Consider the following 23,787-nt stretch of genomic DNA (forward strand, 5'->3'; position numbering starts at 1 on the left):
AGGAGGATAGGGGGCGCTCTCCTTGAGGGCTGGGTAGCGTGAGGTGAGCTGTGACTAGCCGGCCGGGCTTCTCCGTACGCGGCTCGGGGTCCTTGTGGCTTGCAGCAGCCGAGACATTTTTGGACTGCAACACAACATGACATCACACAGGGCCTCTGCTGTGAAGTGTGTGCCGACTTCCGTTGAAGTTTTTCCGCCTTTTCGTCTTCCCCACAGGCCAACAACCATATATTATCCACCTTCTCGAAGTCCACCCACGTGTGTAAACTATTGGATCAGAATAGCCCCGAGGGTGCCCGCTGTTGAGTTTACGGATGGTAGGGATGTGACCCCGAACATGCTGTACATTCGGCCGCATTCATGGGAGCTGGCGGACAGCATATTCCTGTGTCGCGTGCTCAACATCTGGATCAGCATTGCACAGTCTGCCCTATGAGAACAACCTGAGTAGCACAGAAAGCCAAGCACAAACAAGCTCACTTGGCTGTATTGGCATCATTGGCATTGCATTGGCAAAGCATTGGCGACATTGCTTGTTGTTGTCTTGGGAGCTCTTGGGGGTGGCTTGACTGTCCTAGCTACGGGTTCAGTACTAGGACCATCCTTGACCCCGCGAGCCCCCACCAGTGTCAAGAAGTGTCCACGTGCACGGGACTTGCCTCGACCGCCTCGAACACCACAGGAGCGCAGGCCGAGCAAGAGTCAGCAATATTCCATGCGAGTTTGTTTAAAGCTCTGACTCTTGGAGGCGAAGGTAGGGGCCGGTGCTTAGGCGAAGCTCGGTGGCAGACCAAAGCAGGCTCTTCAAAGGGTGCGGACCCCTGAATGGGAAGATTGGACGATGATGGCCTTGACTATCAGTTTCCAGCTGATCGGGCGGTAAAGACTGATAAAGATGGATCGAGTCACCGCCGAGAGAAGTGTTGGTGCCGAGGCCTGAAAGCAAAGCTTTTTGAAAGCTTTGGAGCTTCACATCAGTAGCGACTGGCAGCCGCCGCCCGGCTGCTCGTTGAAAAGCGGCCCACGCGACCACTTTCCGTATGGGGCAGAGCACAAAATATGGGGGGAGTGGCAAGGTGGCCGGCAGTCGAGCAAGTTGTAGAAATTGCTGAGAGGGCGATACCACGCCTCCAAACTCGCCAAAAAAGTGACCAAACGCCCCTCTCTTTAGACTCGATGGCGTTGTGCCACTGCCCGCTGCGTAGATTCCGCGTGACAAGACAAACCCTGTCCTGCGGTAAGCTTCCTTTCGTGAGAAGAGAAAAAAAAAAACCACATCCCCACCCCTCCTCACATCGGCCATCGTCGCTACTGGCCCCGAGGGAGTGGACGTTTTATCCATCAAGACCCCTCTCCCGCCTCCCGTGCTCCATCACACCTTCCCCTCTACAAAGTACACAACACCCACACCTACCCACAGATTACTTTACTTAAAAGGAAGTTGAAAACGTTTTGACCTTTTCCCCTTCTTCCCCTTCTTCCCCTCTTCCTTCCGCAAGTCTCAACGAACGACTAGTGGACTAGCCGGGACACTGGCTCGGTTTTAAACTTTACCTTTTCTCCCCCTTCCCACTTCCCTTATTTTTTTTCTTCTACACCCTCCCCTAAAACTACCCTTATCCTCGGTATCTCTTCCTTTTTATCACCAGCTCGAACCTGAGCATCTGGTTTGTTTGCCAAATCGCGGGGGGATTTTTACGTACAGAATCGGCAGATGGCCGACCTCCTCCGTCACCATCGTCACCACGCCCCCGGGGCGGGAGAGATCCCTGTCCCCCACGGCCCCTCCACCGGCGACGAGCACGAACACTACCCCAAATCCGTCAGCATGGACCAGCAACATGCCATCTTCTCGTACCTCACCCACCCGGACGACTGCTACACCCCCGAGGGGACGTACTGGGCCGACCTCCCACTCAAGGAGCGGGTCAAGTTTGTGAACAATGTGCAGAACAAGGAGGCCTGGGAGGAAGTCAAGGCGATAGGCAGGATGATGAAGGAAGATCCGCTGAGCCCGGTGTCGTGGTACTGGACGAATGCGGTGCTGCCTGGTGCCGGGCTGGGATTGGAGGGTTATGTGTTGTTCAGTATTGGGAATTTGGAGCCGCTGTTCAGATCTACCTGGCCGCAGTGCTGGGGGAAGAACGCGACCGAGTGCAGCGCCAACTGGGTTGCTTCGGTGACGTATTTGGAGGTTATTGGTATTATGGTTGGCCAGATGGCTGTGGGGGTTATTGGAGATTGGATTGGCAGACGATGGGGGTTGATTCAGGATGCTGCGATCATGTTTGTGGGTTTGCTGATGATCACGGCGAGTTGGGGCCTGGATCTCAATGGCTGGGTTATCTGCTATGCTTGGAGTTTGTTCTTCTATGGTGAGTTTGGGAGGAGAAGCGGTGGGAGTTTGGACATTGGCTAACGAGTGATCACAGGTTTCGGTGTTGGTGGTGAATATCCTATTACTGCTACTTCATCGATGGAAAACGCGGTTTCCGCCGGCAAGCTATCTACGAGAGAGGACCGTCTTCACCGCGGACGCAAGGTCACCATGGCCTTTTTGATGCAAGGTTGGGGTCAGTTTTTCAACCAGGCTTTGCTGATCATTCTCCTCCTGATTTTCCACCACGGCGACGGCAACCCGCCCTACGGCACAACGACCACCCAATGGCTTTGGCGCGTGTCGTTTGCCATCCCTGCTGTCGGTACACTATGGCTTGTGTACCACCGTGCCTACAAGATGCCGCACGCGGGCCGCCAGCTCGCAGCTGTCAAGAAGAAGAGCAACGTCACAGGTTACGATGTAGATTCCCTCCGCCTTGCCTGCAACATCTTTGGCGGTCGTTTGCTTGCCACGGCTGGCACATGGTTCTGCAATGACGTCTTCTTTTACGGCAACAAGCTTTTCCAGGCTCAGTTTATCGCTGTCTTGAGCGGGCCGACTGAGTCCGTCATGACTGGATGGATTTGGAACTTGTACAACGTCATTGTATCGCTTGTTGGGTACTATCTCGCCTCTATCCTCATCGACAACAAGTTCTATGGCCGCAAGATGATGCAGCAGGTCGGTTTCTTGATGTGCTTCATCATGTTCGTCGTCCCCGCCTTCAACTACGAATATTATACCTCTCCGGCCGGTATCAAGGCGTTTCAGGCCATGTACTTCCTCTCGAGTTTCTTCAACCAATTCGGTCCCAACAGCGTTACTTTCCTCGTGGCTGGTGAGGTCTTCCCTACGCCCATCCGCGCCTCTGCCCACGGCTTCAGCGCTTGCATCGGCAAGGCTGGTGCTTTGCTTGCTTCAGTTCTGTACAACTACATTGATACTCAGACAAAGTTCTATGTCGTCCCATGGTTCGGTCTCGCGGGTATGCTTCTTACCTGGCTTTTCCTTCCTGACACCACCGGCCTCGATCTTAAGGAGCAAGAGCGTCGCTGGGCCTACATCCGCGCCGGTCGCGACCAGGATTACCATGGCATTGCCGTTCACCCCAAGCACTTGTCTCTCTGGGAGCGGTTGAGAGGTGTAGGCAAGAACTACAACCCTGAGCTGGACCGCAGGCAGAAGATTGAGGACATTCGTGAGGAGTGGGAGGGCAAGGAAAGAGCTCGTGCCCAGAAGGAGGCGGGTGGTGATGCGACTGGGATGGATGATTTGAGTGACGATGAGTGGACAGATGAGGTGCATCATTACTTCAGAAACACCCGGGAGCCATCGGAGAAGGAGAGAGCTGCGGCTGTTACTGGCAAGGGTGGAGAAATCATGATGACACCGGCGAGCATTTCGACGCCTTCGAGTGCGGCCATGACCGAGAAGGGTGATGAGGAGAAGCCTGGCTCTTCGTCTGCGTCGTCGGCGAGGTAGCAACGTTGGTGACCATGGGGTTTGGTGGCTTTTTGATGTTGGCTGTTTTTTTTTTTGGTGAACTGGTCGAACCGGGATTCGTGCATGATACTTGTTGAAGAGCAATGGAGTTTAGGAGTCTCATGGGGTCCTGTGTCGAGCAAGGAAGAAAAGCACGAGTTTTATTGATCATTCATTTTTGATGCTTGACTGTCCTGCTTTCCCATGTTTCGTGATATCTCATGTGCTGAGCTTCTGACGGTGGTATTTCATTGGGATACCAGAGGTAGCGAGTATGGCTGACAGGCGTGTAGAGGATAGATTGGCGGTGGATATTTCGGATCAGCTAGATGATTGAATTTAATGACAAGGGAAATTGAAGGAAGTATATTTGTTGGATAGTGTCTTTGACCAAAAATAAAGACATTTCGAAGACGCAGAATACCTCCTCGCTTCCTCAGCAACCCCTATGCACCCCAGACATTTGTGCATTGCATACCCGTTCCGAATATGCAGCACCTCGCCTCTCCCTGCACGTCTTTGACGCTATTACTTAAGAGAAAAAGACCCTGATTTGTCAACGCATTTCCAATAATTCGTGAAGCCATCACCATGATGGTGATGGTGGGGATTGCAAAAAAGGATCTGAATCCAAGTTGTATGACCCCAACCCGATTTGAACGGATAACCTTTCGATCTGGAGTCGAACGCGCTACCGTTGCGCCATGAGGCCTCTTGCTTGATGTGGGGTTGAGTACGAGTGTCGGTTTATGAAAAGAGCAGTTCGGAGGTGGCTGCTCCGAAAGCGCAACAAAAAAAAAAAAAAAAAAAAAAGGTGGACGTGGTTTTCCGACAACAAAACAACAACCGGCTAGGGGAGGCGGAAAGGGGTCCGAAAAGGGGTTTGAATAACAAGGCGGTTAGTCAGCATTTTTTTGGCAAGGTGGGGGGAGGTTTCGGGGGGTGTCCGGGGAAGATGATTGGGTAATGACGCATGGGGCTCCTTGGCGTTTATAAGCGGGCAGATAAGGCTGTCGGTGGTATTATTGGGGAACAGGCAAGGAAGGGCAGTGATCCAACAAGCTGTGTGGTGTAGGACAGGAGAAGGGTGGTGTCAAGACAGGAGGGGGTCGATCACTCGTCTTTATACTATACAGCTGTGTCACTTGATCCCACCACTCAAACAACGTGAAGGTGATGTCATAACTATCCAATTCATCCTCTACTTTGGAGTCCCTTCCACAACAAGTCACCGCTCCCCCCTCCCCTCGCCCCCCTTCGCGGTACTTACTTAGCTAACCGGCTAACCCCCCTCCAGACCATAAATAGCCCTCACCACCTCCCAGTGCCACGCCGTCCCCCCGTCGATAGGCTTCAAGTCCCTCAACCAGTCGAGATACAAACCCACCGTCTCCCTCGCGTCCATCTCAAACCTCTCGCCGCAAAGCGTGCTTCTTATCCTCCTCAACAGCGGCACCGTCGTGCTCAGATGCAATAACAGCAAGATACCAAAGAAGTTCTGGGTGAAGAAGAACATACAGGGCACGAGCCGCTTGTGCTTGCATGTGGGGGACATTGCCACTGGCCATTTCAGCGAGGCCTTGAGGCACTCGGCTGCGCCCAGGGCGTCGTCTTGGGTCACGCTGTCGGGGTAGTGGAGAGCTTTGTAGAGGAAGGGACGGTGGAGGAGGTATTTGGTGTAATAATAACGAGAGCGGAGAAGCGCGACTTGGACGTCGAGGACGTAGGGGTATTGAGCCGGAGGGGAGTCGAGATCGGTGGAGAACATCAGTGGTGGTGCTGGTGTCGATACCGCTGGTAGTGATGATGGTTGACTGGTGTGAGACATGGACGGGGAGATGGGCGTGCTGGCTGGGGTGTGGGTGTTGCCGCCGAACATGTCGGTAGTAGTGCTGGGGAAGGCTCCTGGGCAATCCTCTTGCCAGCGAAGGTGAGGAGGGAGCATGCCGCGCCATTGTTCCAGTTGAAGGGCCAGCTGCTGGATCGTAATCTGGCTAAGGCCAGGGCTGTTGTTTGCCGAAGTAAAGGGGGTGGGAACACCGCCTAACTGGGCGGACATTGGTGCTGCTGTCGTAAGTTAGCAAAGGCCGCGGAAAAGGATCGGGCAGAGGGAAGTACTGTTGCTGAGGGCGTGGTGAAATCCCACCAGTAGCCGCCTCAGGACAATCTGAGAGGCGAAATGCTCTTGGAAATGAGACTGTTGGTTGCTAATGACATCGTCTTCACAGAAAGGACCGCTAAAAGTCGGAAGTCCTACAGTGTTCTCCATCCTCTCAAGACCTGTTAGCGGGAACCCCAGCTCGAGATTGAGAGAACTAGACGGGCTCTTGTCAGTGAACCATTTGAGCTTTACAGACACCAGGCTACTTACGTCTCCAAGATAGAGCAATGCCAAAATGCTCTCCTGATCAGGTCCGCCCTCGGTGAGGATAGCTCTCCGGGGTTGCTACCCACTTTAGCAGCGATTTCATCAAATTGACCCAAAACTAGGGAACTGTACCTGGTTATGAGAGCCTGAAGTGCCAAAGAGGTGGAGGCAGTCATTCTCCAAAAGTCCTGTGCGCCGATTAGCAATTTGCCTTCCAACAGGTTGCAGTTTAGGAGAGACACACCATCGGATAGAAGCAGCTCCCATAATATGCACTAAACTATTGTTAAGAACTGGCTGGAATGCTTACACACGACATGGAGCAGGGCGTCCTACCTTGCGAGGGCGAATATCTGAACGTTTTCCAGACTGCACTCCGTGAGATCAAACCCCATTCTGCTTCTCGCCTCGTTGAACAAAGCAAGCCCAGGGGGTTGCGCTTTCGAGCCCCCTTTCACCCCACTCGCTCGTCCGTTGTAAACGTGCACAGGTGCCCCTTCTCTTCCTTCTAGCGATACCTCCCCGAGAGCGAATACCAGCAGGGCGATGGTCGAGGATATCGAGTTGCTGAAGCCGCTCCTGTAAAGGGATGGCAAAGTCTCCTGCATGAAGGACTGGCGATCTAGAATAGGGTAAAAGAGGTTGGTAGTGTCGAAGTAAGCCTGGCTCCACATCCGAACGTTTTCCCAGGTCAAGGTCGTCAGAAGCCCAGGCGAACGCTCAGTGCGCATGGTGCCTTCGGAAGGCAGCCCTTGTGACTCTGGGCGATGGACTCCTAGCATGTGCGAGACTCCATCGCGCTCCAGCGAGGAGAAGTTAACGTGTGGCAACCGCGCCTGGATCGAAGCAAACAGCTGCTGTACCGCTGGCCAGCCTAGCATCTGGTGAACAGAGGAAACATATTTGTACTGGTCCTGACCCACCGGTGCGTTTCGAGACAAATCGTGCTGCAAGTTAAATGGTGCTGCTGTCAGCGCTGGGTCAATCATCGCAGCTCCAGCCTGACTGGCATAGTCGGGTGCCTGAAGATGGGGGAAGCCAAGTGCGGAAGGGCCGGAGCTTCCCCGATGGCTTAAATCGTCCACTTTCGTTTCCAAGTTCAGCAACCGATCATCGAGGCCCTTCAACCGTTCGAGAATCTCCACTAGAGTCTTGTCTTTCCTGCACTACGCGTTAGTTGCTCACCGACACAGGAAGCAGGACAGGGCAAAGAAGAAAGGGGCAGGGGAAATGCCGAGCCTACTTGGTGGGAACGGGCTCTCGATAGTTGCATTCGAGCCTGAACTTTTGACAGGTGCCACATTTGGGACGCTGTTCATCGCATCGTTGCTTTCGACTGCGGCAGGTATCGCATGCCTGAAGACAAGGTCAGAGAACATACACTGGCCAGTGATAGGGGGGATGAGGGTCCGAACCTGTGCGGCGATGGCGCCTCTCTCCTTTCTGATATTGGAACTGGATGAGGATGCTATCGAGGGGCTGGCATCGACGGAGGCTGATGTCGGTGTTGCTGGAGGGTCGCCCATCTTCTTTAAAGAAGGGCTGACCGCGATCCAAGCCGGCCTCGGACACTACGGTCAATCCAGGATGCCCGGTGATCGGTCAAATATGTTGGTTTGGTCTCTGGGGTGCTGACACATGGAAGCAGGCCGGCAGCGGAAGCGGGGATGGGTCGACGATAGCTATGCCCAACCAACACCGACGAGGCCGTATTGGCGGCGTATGGCCCGTCAGCCCAAAGCTGGCTTGGTGGACAGGACTCGCATCAACCATTTCCCGTCCCCCACCTTGTCTTGGGGACTAGGGCTTGGAGGGTTCAGCGATGACGGAGCAAAAGACGGAGCAGAAGACGGGAGGTACCAAACACAGCGCATGAAACGGTAAGATGGGGGTGGAACGGAGACTGATGCTGGGCACGGGAGTTATATTTTTCGGCTCCAGCAATGACTTGTGACGTGAGTGGCCAGCCGGTCTTTGGGCTCGCAGCAATAGTTGAGGTTATGACAGGAGCGGGAGGGGGAGGGGGAGACGGAGACAGTTTTGGACACGACGTGGAGGGGTGTAGGATCTAGGGGAAGGATTCCGTACGGGGCCCTTCGGCGACATCCACGGTATCCAGGTACAGCAAAGAGGTAGGAAGAGAGGGCGTGGGATTGGCCCGGGGGTCATGGAAGATGGAGTCTTCAGAGGGGGCTGGAGAGTTTTCCGAAGCGACACCTCTTTGGGAGGGCCCGAAAAAGTCGGCATGCGCAGGGCCTTGGAACCGGCAGGACGCTACGTCATCGGGCAGGGTGTGTGCAAAGGTGCCAAGCAGTTCCGTTGGCCGTTCAGTCAAGGTTTTCTTCTGCTCGTCCCTCCATCACCATCTCAACTGAGACAGGCGTTCATCCCATGCGGTCAGCCACCATCGACATCGAGATACATCGACCCTTGAGCAGCGATGACCGGTTGCGCTGTCCGCCGTGAAATGATGATAGCTGCTTGGCTGAGGTAACCGTGTCGGAGATAACTTGGGATCGAGCCTCGCTTGTCGTGCTATGTGTCTGTGTATGCCCAAGGGTTGAAAGGGATCCATGCCGCCCCGCTTGACTGCGGCTCCTCCCACACCCTCGGGGACTCGACAGCTGGGGTGCTTTCTTCGATGAAGATCATTTCCGCATAGAGTCAAAGCCTGAATGGTCGCAGAAGGCTGTCGAATTGGCGGTTCCTGAGTATCACTGCACGGCTCGGTGTAGTGTCACCATGGGGCTCTCATCTTCGCTCTGGAAGTTGTTTCGACGTCAGCGATAGGTTGTCGCCCGTTAGAGGTGCATATCGAGACATTGGTAGTCGGAACAATTTGTTTTTCCGTCGACTTCACGTCATGGACTGCTAACCTGCCGTGCACGGACCCCTGCATCAGCCGTTATCTTATCCATCTTATCAAACAGTGCGACATTGTGAGCCACGCTGTCGACACGGAGACAGATTCATGCAACATGACAGGGCTGACCACAAACGACACTCGGTTTCATCATGGTTCTTCCAACGGCCAACAGCCCAACAACGTCCCAATCCGCCGGCTAACATGTGCATAGCGATCCGATACTCGGAATTGCCCACACCTACTCTGTAGTCGAGCATCCAAATCAGTGGCGGGTGGCCATTCCTCGATTGACAACACCGCGATTGTGCGTGGCCAATTAATGTGCGGAAGACAACTCTGCACCTCTTAACCATGTTGCCAAGTGGCTATCTTACAAACAGTCTTCTGTCTCAGTCCGAGTGCTCCGAATCTGGCTTGACATGTCACAGTCTGCCAGACCTCATAGGGCTGTAGGGCTGGCCAAAGAATTGTCAACATCTGCACAAAAGAACTGGAGTGGGGTTATGCGTCCGGTCTTCTCGGTCTCTGGCGTTCAATCTCGCTCTTGTCATAAATATTGTTCCTTTCCCACGCCCTACCTTACGCCCCGCAATACAACACTGTTATTCGAGAAGATGCGGTTGGGCCTTGCTCACTCAAGTAGTCATCATTGGCCATTAAACGATAATCCTGGGTATATGCGAGTCAGATAGAACCGTGAAACTCATATAAGTCGAGGCTTGTCCCCTTCAAAAAATAAAGACACCGACCTCGACACCTCAAACAACATACACAGTCCCTGCCTATTTCAGTCAACGCTCTCAACACCAACATGGCTTCAACTCAAAAGCCAACCATTGTGCATGTCAATGGCGCTTGGCACACACCGTCATCAATGACTAAGCTCATCACTTCCCTTCGAGCCCTCGACTACGAAGTCCATTGTCCTCGCCTGACGTCGGTGAACGGCGCACGGCCTCCCAATTCTAGCCTAGCTACTGACTCAGAGCTTCTTCGATCGTATGTCTCCAGCCTTGTTGAGGCAGGTCGCGAAGTCGTCATCATTATGCACTCATATGGAGGCAAAGTAGGCACCAACGCTCTGCATGGGCTCAGCCGTGAAGCCCGCTCAAAGAAGGGACTTGGAGGCGGCATTGTCCAACTGATCTATGTCTGTGCTTTTGCGCTAGCTGAGGGGCAATCCATGGCAGCGCTTATTGCAGAGTTCGGGCATGAAGAGTCGATGCCTGTTGTATTTAATATCGACGAGGATGGCGGGCTCAGTTTCCGGGATGCGAAGGGACCACTTATTGGGGATGATCTCGGCGAGTCAAACGAGGAAGAGGTGCAAGCGTATCTCGACTCACTAGTGTCGGTTTGGAATGGACTTTGTACGAGGGATACCGTTACAGGTCCGGCTGCTTGGAAAAAAAACCCGGTTGCCTATGTCTATTGCACGAAAGACAACATGGTGCCATTTGAATACCAGAAGTCATTGGTGGCGAATATCGAGAAGGAAGGGAGGGAAGTAAAGACGTTTGTTTTGGAAACTGGTCATTGTCCCAACGTCACGGCCACAAAGCAGCTGGTGGGCGTGATTGATGAGGTCATTGTGGGAGCAAACTGATGGTGTTTAGCTGCCATCTCTGGAGTTTGAAGAGCAGCATGCAGTACTATTATGGTATCACTCACAGAATCTACCTTAGCTCTCATTTGTTTGATGCCCTGGTTTGTGTTCCACAAGTTTCTAGACCGGAATTCACCCGACCGACGCAAAATCGACAAACGACTCTCGAATTAAAGCCATAGTCTTCCGTGTATATTTACACTTCATCTTCAGCCAACAAAATCAAGACACCTAAGTCTTTCTGAGTTGCTCCCTGCCAGGTCACTCCAATTCAAGCAACGCCCCATAACGTATATTATAAGCGAGTGACCCATATAAGCGAGTGACCCATATAAGCGAGTGACCCACCTCCCACCACACCCTGACAAACCATCCTCAATTGCACCACATCAACACAAGGAATTAACTATAATTACATCAGAAACAGCTGAATCAGATGCTTCTGCAGCCTCCTGGCAAGTGCGCGCATTATGGCCAGGCTTACCGCATACACCACAGCACCGAACCTTCGTACGAGCCCCCCCTGCATTACTACTATCCGGCTGCGTTTCTTGCATTCCCTCCCCATCCACGGCCTTCTGATCCAGTAGATCCTGTGCCTCTTGTACAGTAAGTGACCCTCCAAGCCTCACGTGTGTTTTTTTTGCTCTCCGGCGTTTGCTTAGTGCCTCATTGGCCTTACGGAGCGAAGAGACCTCTGCCTGCAAGAGGGCCACTTGGTGCATTACAGCCGTTGTACTCTTAGCAAGCTGGGCCAGTTTCGCCTTGCTAAAGCCGTCTGAGGTCGTAACTACCATGCCCGCGAAGATAATACCCATCATAAACCCAGTCTCGTCGAAGTTGCAAACATCGTCATCCACGATACCGTACTTAGCTTTAGTGTTCCGCACAAGCGCAAACCACTCGCTAATGACCTTTGGATCCTCGCACTTGGCCCTCTGGTAGTCGTATCTACGCGTAAAACGCGTACGGAGCTGTGGCTGGCGTTTGACGAAGTTGTGTGCCCAGAGCTTGCCAACAGGGGGCGCGTCGCGTACGCGTAGCAGTTGGTTGGCCATATCTTCCACACCACGTAATCTTGGTGGAAAAGCTCGCGCACATAGCTCAATAACGTATTGAACAATAGCATCCTCTTCAGATTGAGTGAGCTTTTTCGATTTGGGCGTAGTATCGCGTCGTGCAGGCCGGCCAGCGCGCCGACGCCCTAGAGTCTTACGATCGACTCCATAGATCTTAGCTGCGGCTCGTTCGCTTAGATTCTTGTCGTTTTGAAGCGCTTGGAGGGCTAAGATTATGTGGGCTTCATTTGAATTAGAAGGCATCTTGGATGGTTGAGGAAATTGTTGTTGAGTGCGAAGGTGTCATGTCACGAAGGAAGTGGGTCACTCGCTTATATGGGTCACTCGCTTATAATATACGTTACTAATTGCAGACCGTTCTTTCTTCTGTTACTTCTCTCCATGCCGTCCCACGCACAATCTTCTAAACACCTGGCTGTCCCACTTCAGCTTCCTTCTCTTCATCCACCTCACCCCCCGGCCTCGTCTCGGCGACCGTCTTCCACTCCCCAGAGCCGTATATCTTCGCCCACCAATCCTTCAGTCTTCTCCACCGCTCCCTAAGTGTTCGAGCTACCCAAGTGCTCGCAATAGCGCTGCTGCTTTTCCTTGTAGCGCCGAACCACCACGTTGCGATGGCAAAAAACGTCACAATTTCAGTCACCACTATCCGGCGATGGAGAATGTTTGAGTCAGCAGTAGATCTAGGCGGCGCACACAGATTCCGGTTAAGGTATGTGATGAGAAACGTACAGCTGCCCGCAACGACTTGCCACCATGACCATCCGACGTCATGCCCATCTTCTGTCCGGGGGAAGTCTATACTAGGGACTGCCAACAGCGTGGACACAAAGGATATCGGCGTCTTTGGTTAGGTTTGAAATCTCATCAGAAACAATGTGCTGCTCTGGGGATGGAAGGAGGGATACGCACAAACACAATAGTGACAACGGTAAACACAAAGAGAAGCTGGTTTTGCTTTTCACTTGCTCGGCCTCTCCGATCCGCTTCATCGGCTAAGCGGCGACTGTCCCGGGCCTCGTTGAGGTTTCCCTGCTTTTGTTTCAGATCCAGTAGGTGATTGAGCTTCGTGTTGATGTTAGATGCCGTGTAGTAGATGGAGTAGAGGAGGGTATTTCGCTTAGTCTTGTACTTACCGAACTCTCAACTACCTCAGCATCTTTGGTAAGACGCCGCACCTTGGAGAGTCGAAAGTCCAATGATTGCATCAAGGGGGTGAGTTTGTTGAATCCTTCGGCAGGAAGATCCTCTCGGCTCTTGTTATACTGCGTGATGACGGTCATCTGGTCCTCTAAAACGCGTTCAATCATCTTCAGTTCGTCCCTGATGTCCTTAATCTCACGGAGATGTTCAATCTCTTGGGTGATGTCGCACATTTTCTCTTCCTCCAACATTCTATTCTGATTAAGCAGCTGTGCTGTTGCCTCAGAAGCATCAGTATATCGTATTCTGACGTCTTTTCTGGCTTTATAGAATGCATTGTAGCATTCAGATTCACCGTGAGCCTAACAATTTGTCACCGTTAGCCTTGTACACGTTGCTCGCTTTGCGGGATTATGTTAGCATCTCGTACCCTGTACGCAATACTCTGTTCAAAGATGTCAAACAGGTTCTCGTCAAGTCCCGCATTGTTTGGCGCGTCGACAAACCCGACTGCGAGTTGCAAAAGTTGAATTATCATGGACTCAAGCGAAGGCGGATGATTTTGTCCCATAACTTGGGAAATATAAGCGAGTAGATCAGGCTTATCGTTGTCGTTGCACCGATCCGGAAATGCGGTGATGAAGGTGTCTGCGTCGATTTTCCACAGCCACAGTTGTTTGACCATCACAAGATTATTTTTCTGATGTCGGTTGTCTTCGGTGCCTGAGGCAGAGTGTGCCACAGAACTGCCTGTAATCTCACAGTGTTGACGTTGGAAATGCTTGAGCACAACTTGGGTTTTGTCACGCTCAGTGGAGTCTAGGAGAGATAGGTAGTAGGATTGGTCGAGGGTGCATGGCAAGTGCAGGTCCTTGGTCGTACTTCCACCTTGATGGTATTCTTTTTTAAGTTGCTGCATTCTACGGTGGTTTGCGTTGGGCTTGTCACTGCGGTTTAGGTATTGATGAATATTTTCCGTGTCGAAGTAAGGAAGCTAATAGCCTTAGCGGAAAAAGCAAGCATGATGTTGAACTGTTTCGGGCCGACTTACAACAAACGAAATGTTTTCAGACTGTGAACCGAAGGAGCTGGTGAATAGAGGCCTGCGTAGTCTAGCATGGGGAGCTGAGCCCCGAACCTCATGGTAGGATTCATCAATGAATGCCTCAATCTGTGTCATGTCTTTATCGAACTTGATTCCTGACTTGTTCGTCAAGGCATGAAGTATATCCTAAGGTTTATTAGTAGACGAGGTTAGTGTCATGGCTAAGGTAGGTACCTTCCCGTCACAGCCGGCGCGGGGAACTTTATTCGTCAAACTTACTCTCGCCCATGATTTCTGCAGAAGGTGTGTCAGCAGATCGAGCTTCAATAGCGCCATGTAGGGGCTGCAAGTAGGAGCTTGCAAACTGTGGTGTCACAGAAGATGTCTCACGTTGTTCGCAGGCAAGTGTATCCATCTCCAGTACTTAGTTGGAACAGCTCCGGCGTTCCCTGAGGCTCTTTCTTTCGCCCAATTTTCTAGATCTGCAGCTCGTTTCTTCTCCATAGCATCTGACACACGATAGATGAAATTCCCAACTGCGAATTCTCGCGGGAGAGAAACACCCGGCAGATGATATTGGATGCGAATGTTGAATTCATTGCACACCTGTGACAAGGGGAGTATCTCGGCTTGGAACAGGTAGTTCAACTCAGTATAATAATCTGTTATGGCCTCAAGGTCCTTGCCATTTGGGTAGGAAAGGCAAGGCCTACTTATAGTCCTCCGGATCCCCAGGACCGTTCTGAGCTCCCTGGTCCTCGAACCTGTCTTATCTGTCTGCCTTGGCCGGGCACCTCCTTCGGCGTCCTGGCCACTGATTCCACCAGTAATAGGTACATATGATTCCTGTCCTGCAGTCTTCTTGCAGCTCGTATGGGTCCTCAGTCCCTCCTGCCCAACCAACCCGTATCGGCACCCTGGTTCTGCCTTCGTGGTGGTCGCCGTGATGCCTCCGCTGAGCCCCGGTGGGCTCAGTTGGTTGCCGGCCCCAGATATTCTGATCCTGGGCATATCGTTGGGCTATTGTTGGTTGGAGTGTGTACTGTCTAGGGGCACTGAGTCGTGGGCCCGTGTGACAACACCTCCCATGCGGCGTCCGGTATAGTTGGGGGTACATAGGTCTTTTCCACTATCGTTCTCGATTCGGCTGATGGTGGGTTGTTGACGACGATTAAAATCTTTTGCAGAAACACCTGCGCCTGGTCATCCGCAGATAATGCTGAAAGCTGCTGCGCCAACAAACCCTGAACGGTAAGACCATCCAATCTCTTCAGCCCCGGAACTGCGCCATATTGCAGCAGTAGCTTCACAACATCAACATGGCCCGAACACAGCTGTGGAGGCTTCTGTCTGCCTGACTCCTCTTCGTAGAACAGCCGATGTTGTTGGTCTGAAGACGTAGCAATGGTGACGTGAAGCACAGTGTTCCCACCCAGTGTAGTTTTGGCATTCACGTCAGCTCCACACTCAATGAGCTTCTTTGCCACTTCAAGGTTCCCAAAGCAAGCCGCCTCGTGCAAAGCTGTATATCCCAGTCGATCCTGGCCATTAATACTGGTGCCATTCGCCAAGAGACGGTTCACAGTATCCATATCTCCCTTGGCTGAAGCTGAAAGAAGCGCCAGGCCATTGCTCTCGAGGTTCGAGACAGGCGATGCACCGCCTTTCAGAAGCAGAAGGGCCATTGATTGGGAAGTCGAGTCTTTGTTAAAAAGGGCAAATTCCAATGCGGAAATGTTGTTTTCATCTAAGGCGTTGATGTCAATGCCGGCGTCGATCAGAATCTCTGCTGATTCTCTCTGTCGGCCTTCAATCGCCTTAAAAAGCGCTGTCCTCTTGTTTGTGTCTAAAAGTGTGATGCTCTCTGGCGCATCCCTCAGGATATCTCGAAGTAGAGAAGAATCGCCGTTCCTGGAAGCTTCGTGCACATCAGGCTTCTTCTGATGCTCATCGTGAGTCGTACGGCTCCCAAACAATCTACTCGTATGGACAACCTTCATATCAACAGCCATCTCGCGACCGTGATCAGTAACAACGAGGACCCGGACGGAACCACGGCCAGACTCGAAAGCCTTCTGGAGGCGGTTCCAGAGCGAAGACTGGTCAATGACGGGGAGGTTCTGCTTGACATCACCGGTCTCGGTCAGGGCGACGATGGCGCCATCCTGCATGTCAAGGACGCGGTACTGCTTGAAGACGGGGCCGAGCATGGTCTGGACAACGACGCTGGGGGCGGGGTTGGAGACGAAGCTGGACTCCTCATGGAGCTGCTTGGTGAAGAGGTCAACACCGAGGTAGCGGTGCTGGCCGTTGGCAGCAGAGGTGCTGATGCGGATGACCTGGCACGGACGGCCTCCAAGAATAAGAATATCGCCAAGACGGATGTGATGACAAGGAATTGGAACCGTGAGAGGGCTTGGGATGCTAGCAGAAATCTTAAAATCAGGCCGACGAATGAGTGCTTCCTCATGAGAAGCCATGGTGGTTTCCGAGATACCGCTTCCGCGAGTATTGATGCTTCTAAAAATGTTCTAAGCGACGAGGTCAGCAGATCGGGACAAGCGTTGATTGTTTCGGCTACCTACACGTAAGATGTTTCTTCCTTGCTCGTCGCGATAGCGGTTGGTTTAAATAGGCAAGCAAGTTGGGCAGCAGTTGTCTCCCAATGAGCCAAGACCCCACAGCAAAAAACCGCGCCAGCTGAACGGGAAATCCTGGTGGCCACTTGCCATCCAAGTGGTCCCATAGGTTGGAAGATTCCGCTATCACTAACTCGAAAAGGAGTAGATGCGCATAACGGAATGCATCTGGCATACTTGTAGTGCATAAATCTTGACAAAAGTGAATTAAAAGGGGCTGAGAATTTCGCATTTTATGTGAAGAAGATTGGACTGACAAATCGACGATGTCACTGGTAAACAGTAGTGTTAGGGCTTAAAAAGGTGTCAATTCCGGTATCATATGCGGGAGAACCCCTAGTACCCACATAGCTCAGGGAAACTACGGTAGGTTTAATCACTTAAATTCGAATATGGCAGGCAAAAGGTTTGGTGCTATAATAAAACAAAGATAACGTGCATGATAATGCCCCGTTAGTAGGTCTCTAAACATAAAAGGTTCAAATGATCCTGAACATTCCGACTAGGTTTCTCCTCTTCATCACCTCCTTATCATAACACACACACTACAGACCGTCAACTTGAAGTTCAGCCATCAAACAACTACCATCATGGAGTTCTTCGACTCCCTTCTCACTCTTATCACTCTGGCCACCAGTGCCATGTCCTCTCCCATTTCTGTTACCGAGAACGAGATTATCGCTCGTCCAGTTCGCAACGATGACCTCCAAGAGTAATTTCATTATTAATTTACGATGACGCCGTCTTACACACTCCATCTCAATTCCCAGCGCCGACTTTGGATAACATCACCCGTCGTCAGAGCAGCAACCCCAATGCCGCCGCCACCTTGCAAGCCTGGCGGTTTGACAGATTCTGCTCCCCGGATGATGCCCAGGACTAGATCTGGAATCCCGTCAGCTGGACCGGCGGTACCAACCCCTCTGGTGCTTGCCTCTCATTCTGGTCGGACGGCGTGCTACAGGACGTGTACTCTGTGCTGCTGATGGGTTTGTGGGGATTGGGCTGCCGGTTGATGGTGTACGTCGGCACTGGCTGTTTTGGAGGGTTCTCGAGCTTTCAGGTGAACAGCTGCCGAAGTCGTAATGGGGCGTCAATCAAGAGCTTCAATGTTGTCTGCTGAGCAATTTATTGAATGGTCAGCAATATCAGGACCATGAAGGGTCCAGAAATGGGCAGAGGGTGGCGGAGCCTGGTGAGAAGGCGACTGTGAAATTCAACATCTTCACGTCGTCCTTTTTGTACATGGGCTCTGGATCACTGATGGGGGTGCCAGAAGGCATTCAATTCATTGCTCCAGATCATTATCATGATTTCTTTTTGACGGATATACATCATATAAAATTTCAATGAAAAACACAGTCTCTCGTTACTACCTCCAGTCTATAAGAATACCACCTGAAAACTCAAATCCCCCCTACAATCCCCCCATTACCATCACAACCACCCCTCAAACAACCACAGCGCGTAAACACCCACCTCTAATTTTTGATGACCAAGGCCTAACCCCCCCATCCAAATACAAAATCCCACTCTCCTCCCGTGCCTCTTTATCCCTCTTCCCATTCACCACCTCCACCAATGCCCTCGCCGGATCCTCAGCACTCCTCGCGCCCCCCCTTTCCCTCATAACTCTCCCCTCCTCCCCCGTCAAATTCGTCACACACCACCCCGGATTAAAACTCGTCACCTTTCCCCCCCAACTTCTAAAACCATACCTATCACACGCGGCCAGCATATTCAAGGCCGCTTTGCTCATCCTGTACTCCGTGCCCGGGACGTCACGCCAGGGGTACTCTGGGTCCGATCTGAGTGTAATACTCCCTTGTTCGGACGACACATAAATCACCCTCGGGTTCGTGGACTTCTGCAAAAGGGGGACGAGGGTCTCGGTGAGGACGCGGGGGCCGAAGACGTTGGTCTCGAAGGTGAGGCGGAGGTTCTCGAGGGTGGTGCAGGGACGGTGGACGATTATGCCGGCGTTTTGGATCAAGATGTTGAGGCGGGAGAAGGTGGACTCCAGGTAGGTTTTGGTGGCTTCGATGGTTGAGGTGGAGGTGACGTCCACCTCGATGGGGGTGATGGGGGAGAGGAGGGCGGGGCCGTGGTCGGCTTGAATTTTGGACAAGGCGGCTTGCCCCTTTTGGAAGGAGCGGGAGCCGAGGAGGAGATGGTAGGAGGGGGAGGATTTGGAGAGGGCGATGATGGTTTCGAGGCCGATGCCGCTGTTGGCGCCTGTGAGGAGGGTTAGTAATGGGGGTGGGGCATGGGATGATGGGGAAGACGAACCGGTGATGAGAATGATGGTCTTGTCGGCAGCGGTGGACATGTTGATGGTAATTGCGGTGGACTGGTTTGAGTAGGTAATGTTTGAGATTGAACTGATGATGCTGATGAGTTACAAGATAATTCAGTACGAAAGACAGCTGGTTATGTAGATACATGTCATCAATCTGAATGACATAGAGGAGCCATTGGCATCGCCGGCACTAACGGCCTTAAACATGACGCTCGATTCACTTCTATCTTTCACGATCTCAGAATTGACGTTACAGATTCATCTTCTACCTATTGTTATTACATCTTTCGGTCTCGTTAATGCCGACTCGAATTTCATAGGATGTAAGCTGTCCAACCTGGAGGAAGAATGCCAAGATATTCAGGGTCCAAGATATCCCCCATTCTTGGCAAGCAGCCGGAGCTCCTCCGCCAAGACAACACTACCCCGCCAAGCCGCAGCTTCTCTCTGGACCATATCTGCTCCAGACGCAATGCGTACTTCAAACCGCTCAAATAGTCCTCGGAAGACATAATCAAATCGGGCTTCCAGGTTTCTTGGAAGAATGACAGTGTCAGAGTTTAAGGACTCAACGGAAAGAGCTGTCAAATCACCACGTCTGCCCAGCGCTCCATTCCTGAGATGATGTCAAAAGCCGCAGGCTAGGGGTGACACAAATCCGACAAGAGTGATAAATCCTATTGCTGTCTACCTATTCGAAAGATAAATTGTTTGCGTGTCTATGTATTCCGCCGGGCATCTGCGTGTAACCGTTACCCTGACAGCCAAATCAGTAGCTCCCAAGCATGACAGCCAACCGGCCCCCATCGTTCACGAGCACCATGCCGTTGCAGTAACTTCCAGCGCGGCTGGCAAGATACAATATCGTGCCCGCCATCTCCTCCTCCCCGCCAAATCTTTTGGCGGGAATGAACCGCGGGTCGTCGCTGGATTCAGTGCCGGGGTCTCGACTTCCAATCAGCCCGGACGCGAGCTCAGATGGGAACACTGTGTTGCGCGTTTCTTGTCAGCCTCCCTTTCTCTCCCACAAATTACGGGCAAAACTCACATCCAGGTGCAAGCGCATTCACCCGAATCCCAAACCTCGCCAAATTCGAGCTGGCCTGCTTGGCAAGGTGCAAAACCGCCGCCTTACCCGCCGCGTATGCCGGCTTGGACGCTGGGTGACGACTGAAAGCAGCAATGCTACTAGTAACAATAACTTGACTCTGCACACTCGGCACATCACTCCCCTGCTTATCCCTCCGTCCAAAGACCTTACTTCCCTTCCCTTCAACCGCATTCTTATTCCCCATATCCAAGAGTTCCAAAAACGCCACAATGCTGAAAAACGCACCCGTAACGTTAACATTCAAACAATCCGTCATTGCGCTCATTGTCTTCTCATCGAACATCTTCTGCCGAATCTCCGACAGGGACATGGAGGGGTCAAACCCGTTAGTGGGTCCAAGCACGCCGGAGTTGGCAACGAAGAGGTTGACGAATCCGGACTGCTCAGTAATGATATCGACTGCGGACTGGAGGGATGACGCAGAGGTGACGTCGCATTGGATGGGAATGAAGACGGAGGGGTTCTGAAGGGCGGCGGTGTCGAGGACGGATTTACGGCGGCCGAGGAGGTAGATCTTGGAGGCGCCGTTGGCGGCGAGGGCTTGGGCCATAGTGAGACCGATGCCTGGATGGAGGAGGATGGGTCAATAAAAGAGGGAAATGGAGAGGGGCGGACAAGGGGGAGGTACCAGTTCCGCCGCCGGTGATAACGGCGACCATACCCTCCACGCTGAAGAGCGAGGCGGCGTTGAAGTTGTTGGTGCTGTTGGATCCCATTTCGAAGTATTTGCTTGCGCGTCGCTTGCGTATCGAAATTGCGGAAAGACAGGAAAGGCAGGAGAAATTAAGAAGTTAAGGACAGATTCAGGGGCAAGAGTAAGTAATGTAGTTCGCAGGAGCTATGGCGCTTTCCAATAATGTCAGTAGTTAGCGTAGGGTGTTGTCAACATAGCATGACTTGTTAAACTTAGGGGTAGTCGGGACGTAATAATACCGTAATTGTAAGATCCAAGCTCTATTCAGGGAAACTTTAGAGCTTCACTCTAACGCTTCTCCCTTTTGTCGTTCTATTCCGGAGCTAAGAGATGGAAAGCCCGATCCTTGTCCGGAACGCCGATGTGTCGGCGAAAGAGTGGCATCGTAACAACAGGGACAATCATTATGGGATCGATGAAACCAGCGTTAAACACGTTTCTAAGTTACTCAGCATCGGACTTTATGTTGCAGTTGACTCTTCCAAAATTTCGTTGTTCAACGTGTGCGACTGTCGTTGATTCAAGCTTTCGGCTCACTCCACCCCCGGAGCTGAGTGTGTGGGGATTCCCGGACCTCCGGACTTAGAGCCCCACTAACTCCGACCACATGCCGGAAGGGGATTCTGACGGCTGTTGTCCGATGGCGGAACTGGCAAAGAATTCACCTGGATCAACAAGTCCAAATGAAAGCAGGTATCCAAAACATTCAGTTTCTTGCAAAGTGTTCTACGTTAACCAAAACCATCACTCCTGCGAGGGCCCATAGGTGGCCGCCCATGCATCGTACGTTGGGGAAAGCATCAACTGCTGCAAGTGCCGTCTCCTGATGCCCACATTTCCACCATCAAAAATCGGCAGCACAACCGCAGTGTTGAGCAGATCTGAGAACGGCTGATCAAGGTCATACGCAGTACTAAAACATCACAGGTCAGCTTCAATCTCAACAGTTTCAAACCCCATCAAGAAGAAACTCACATCCCAACCGCATTAATCAGATCCGTGCAAGCCTTCACCGCAGCCTCACTCCCAAACACCTTCGCCCCCAGCGCCAGCTCTCGCCTGGCATCATACTCCCCCGGCCCATTCTCCATCGCATGCGCCGCCTTCCACGTCAACGCCCTTGCCGCCTCCGTCTGCATCTTCACCCCGCTCAACAAATCCGCAAAAGCCTGCCTCTCCAACAACGGCACCACCCCGCCCCTATCATCCCTCTTGGCAAATGCAATCGCAGCGTCAAAAGCAGCCCTCATCAACCCCACCCCCATCGCCCCAACCAGCACCGCGCTCCCATCAAACGCCCCAAATACCACCTCCGCCCCCTTTCCCGGTAGACACAAAACATTCTTGGCTGGCACTCTGACATTGGTATACCGCACAGAGTTTTTATGGATTTTGATATTGCTCGGTTGATAACCTGGGAATTGCTTGGCCGACGGTGGCTGGAGTTTGCTCATATTTGTGGTAACATATCTTTTCTGTTCTCAACCTTTCTGCAGTGTGTCTCTGTCTTGGATGGTAATGTGACCCTTGAAAACTTCGTGTGGACGGTTCCGTGGTTCCGTTTTCCAATTACCATCTCTACGATAAACCGTCGTCTCCGAACGAATAATAGGCAACTTTCGGGAATAAAGTCCGAATCTAATCGTGGAGGAGCCATGCCATTTTCCCGAGCCCGTCAAGCCACTGCGGAAAGCTTGTGCTGGCTTGCTATCCCGGGGCCCCGAACGAAGGGTTTTCCCACTTGTTGATCCTTCACAAACGCGCAAAGGTTTGGATGATGATTTCCAAAAGCTTTCGGAGCAGAGGCGAGCTCCTCACTATCCAGAGCAGGGTTACTCTGGCGGCCAGTCGGCATGAGCTCCGTGCCGGCGTTGACCATGGTGTAAAAGTAGGCCAGCCCCCCGCCCCTCCCCCCCGCGTCAAGTTTAAAGCCTCGGAGGATCTTAATGTCCTCTGTCCCTGGGGCTGGGAGGCCGTCCTTGAGCAGGGTCTTCGCATTCTCCTGGGCCGACCACTTGGCCCTCTGGGCGGAGGTGGTGGGAATGGTTCCCTTACCGCCGAGTTTACGAAACTTGTGCTCGAAGTCGTTGTCGAGTGGGGAGACGAGCTTGGCCTCCAGCCCGGCGAGAAGGTTGACCGAAGAGTAGAGGCTGTTCAGGTCAACTGCGCTTGGTCGTTCGACCCGCAAAGGTGGACCGACTCACTTTGTCTTTTCGTCATCAAGAATGCGGTTACGAAGGAGGCCAATCCGTCAGCTGTCTCGAAATTCCCCATAACTCGTCAAAGGGTCTGTTCTCGACGGTTGCTGGATGTCGCCCCGGACTTGTGGGGAAAGATCTTTCCTGTCCGTGTTCCTGTCACTAAGTCATCTTCGTAAACACTCTATGAAGGGGTGAGAACAATGACTTGTAAACACATTTACCAATAGATGATCTGCAAATCAAAGCCGAGCAAATCTCCAATTTCCAACATGTAACACTTAATTACTTCCTTCCTCGAAAGTCTTGATTTTGGTCTGAGCTTGGCTCCTCACCCAACGAAAATAAGACAGTCCAGTCCTAAAAATAGCTATCCACTTCAAGCCAGCATTGATTACCACAGTTCGGTCCATCCAAAGTCCAATCCCAACCTAAATACAACTCGAGCATTGCAAGATGACAGTGACAGACAAACTCCATCGCATACCACCTCAATGATGTAACGGAATAGGATAGTTTGACTGTATTTTAAAGACCTGGGGTTCGAGGTATCCATTATCGAGAAATTGGGAAAAAGGTATCAGTGGGAAGCCCAGAGGTTAACTGAACAAAGACTGTCCTTTTAGTCCCGACAAGTCAAAAACTTAGCGAATAGTCGAGCTAAAACCGCACAACTCAAATGATCAGCAATAGTGTCGAGAGACGGAGCAACTGAAAAGCATAATGCGATGCCATTGGCCTCGTTACTCCTCCATCCGTGTTGCCCTGTTTCTGATATGTGTGTACTCTGCTGAAATCCGGACCTGGTGAGTTTGGGGTACTCAAGAGAGGCCTACCCGAGGGTAGATGGGAATTTTCTTTTCGAGTTGGAGAATAG

The 23,787-nt window shown here is 52.2% G+C and overlaps 7 protein-coding genes and 1 non-coding gene across 8 annotated transcripts; 3 read left to right on the plus strand and 5 right to left on the minus strand.

The window, feature by feature from the left end:
• The first annotated feature begins 147 nt into the window (after positions 1-147).
• QC762_117920 (uncharacterized protein) lies at positions 148-4,280 on the plus strand. Its single transcript, XM_062886229.1, has 2 exons — positions 148-2,375; positions 2,433-4,280. The coding sequence occupies exons 1-2, from the start codon at positions 1,715-1,717 to the stop codon at positions 3,860-3,862; spliced, it is 2,091 nt and encodes a 696-aa protein (XP_062749287.1). The 5' UTR covers positions 148-1,714; the 3' UTR covers positions 3,863-4,280.
• Positions 4,281-4,502: 222 nt separating this feature from the next.
• On the plus strand, positions 4,503-4,574 carry QC762_0017800. The gene has a single exon. It is a non-coding gene; the product is annotated as a tRNA-Trp (tRNA).
• Positions 4,575-5,105: 531 nt separating this feature from the next.
• QC762_117930 (uncharacterized protein) lies at positions 5,106-9,002 on the minus strand. Its single transcript, XM_062886230.1, has 7 exons — positions 7,474-9,002; positions 6,567-7,386; positions 6,475-6,505; positions 6,363-6,418; positions 6,234-6,308; positions 5,981-6,177; positions 5,106-5,926 (listed from the first exon to the last, which is right to left on the minus strand). Exons 1-7 carry the CDS (start codon positions 7,754-7,756, stop codon positions 5,145-5,147), a joined length of 2,244 nt encoding a protein of 747 aa, XP_062749288.1. The 5' UTR covers positions 7,757-9,002; the 3' UTR covers positions 5,106-5,144.
• A 905-nt stretch (positions 9,003-9,907) lies between these two features.
• Positions 9,908-10,702, plus strand: QC762_117940 (uncharacterized protein; the record flags this gene model as incomplete). Its single annotated transcript, XM_062886231.1, has 1 exon — positions 9,908-10,702. One exon carries the CDS (start codon positions 9,908-9,910, stop codon positions 10,700-10,702), a length of 795 nt encoding a protein of 264 aa, XP_062749289.1.
• Positions 10,703-15,015: 4,313 nt separating this feature from the next.
• QC762_0017830 (uncharacterized protein) lies at positions 15,016-16,449 on the minus strand (the record flags this gene model as incomplete). The annotated part of the gene is made up of 1 exon (XM_062883042.1): positions 15,016-16,449. The coding sequence occupies one exon, from the start codon at positions 16,447-16,449 to the stop codon at positions 15,016-15,018; it is 1,434 nt and encodes a 477-aa protein (XP_062749290.1).
• A 1,609-nt stretch (positions 16,450-18,058) lies between these two features.
• QC762_117970 (uncharacterized protein) lies at positions 18,059-19,022 on the minus strand (the record flags this gene model as incomplete). The annotated part of the gene is made up of 2 exons (XM_062886232.1): positions 18,898-19,022; positions 18,059-18,843 (listed from the first exon to the last, which is right to left on the minus strand). The coding sequence occupies exons 1-2, from the start codon at positions 18,935-18,937 to the stop codon at positions 18,059-18,061; spliced, it is 825 nt and encodes a 274-aa protein (XP_062749291.1). The 5' UTR covers positions 18,938-19,022.
• A 542-nt stretch (positions 19,023-19,564) lies between these two features.
• QC762_117980 (uncharacterized protein) lies at positions 19,565-21,260 on the minus strand. Its single transcript, XM_062886233.1, has 3 exons — positions 20,647-21,260; positions 19,956-20,582; positions 19,565-19,894 (listed from the first exon to the last, which is right to left on the minus strand). Exons 1-3 carry the CDS (start codon positions 20,732-20,734, stop codon positions 19,677-19,679), a joined length of 933 nt encoding a protein of 310 aa, XP_062749292.1. The 5' UTR covers positions 20,735-21,260; the 3' UTR covers positions 19,565-19,676.
• Positions 21,261-21,456: 196 nt separating this feature from the next.
• Positions 21,457-22,166, minus strand: QC762_117990 (uncharacterized protein; the record flags this gene model as incomplete). The annotated part of the gene is made up of 2 exons (XM_062886234.1): positions 21,457-21,625; positions 21,688-22,166. The coding sequence occupies 2 exons, from the start codon at positions 22,164-22,166 to the stop codon at positions 21,457-21,459; spliced, it is 648 nt and encodes a 215-aa protein (XP_062749293.1).
• Between the last annotated feature and the right edge of the window lie 1,621 nt (positions 22,167-23,787).

Source organism: Podospora pseudocomata (assembly GCF_035222375.1).
Source record: "Podospora pseudocomata strain CBS 415.72m chromosome 1 map unlocalized CBS415.72m_1, whole genome shotgun sequence".
Taxonomy (NCBI): Eukaryota; Fungi; Ascomycota; class Sordariomycetes; order Sordariales; family Podosporaceae; genus Podospora; species Podospora pseudocomata.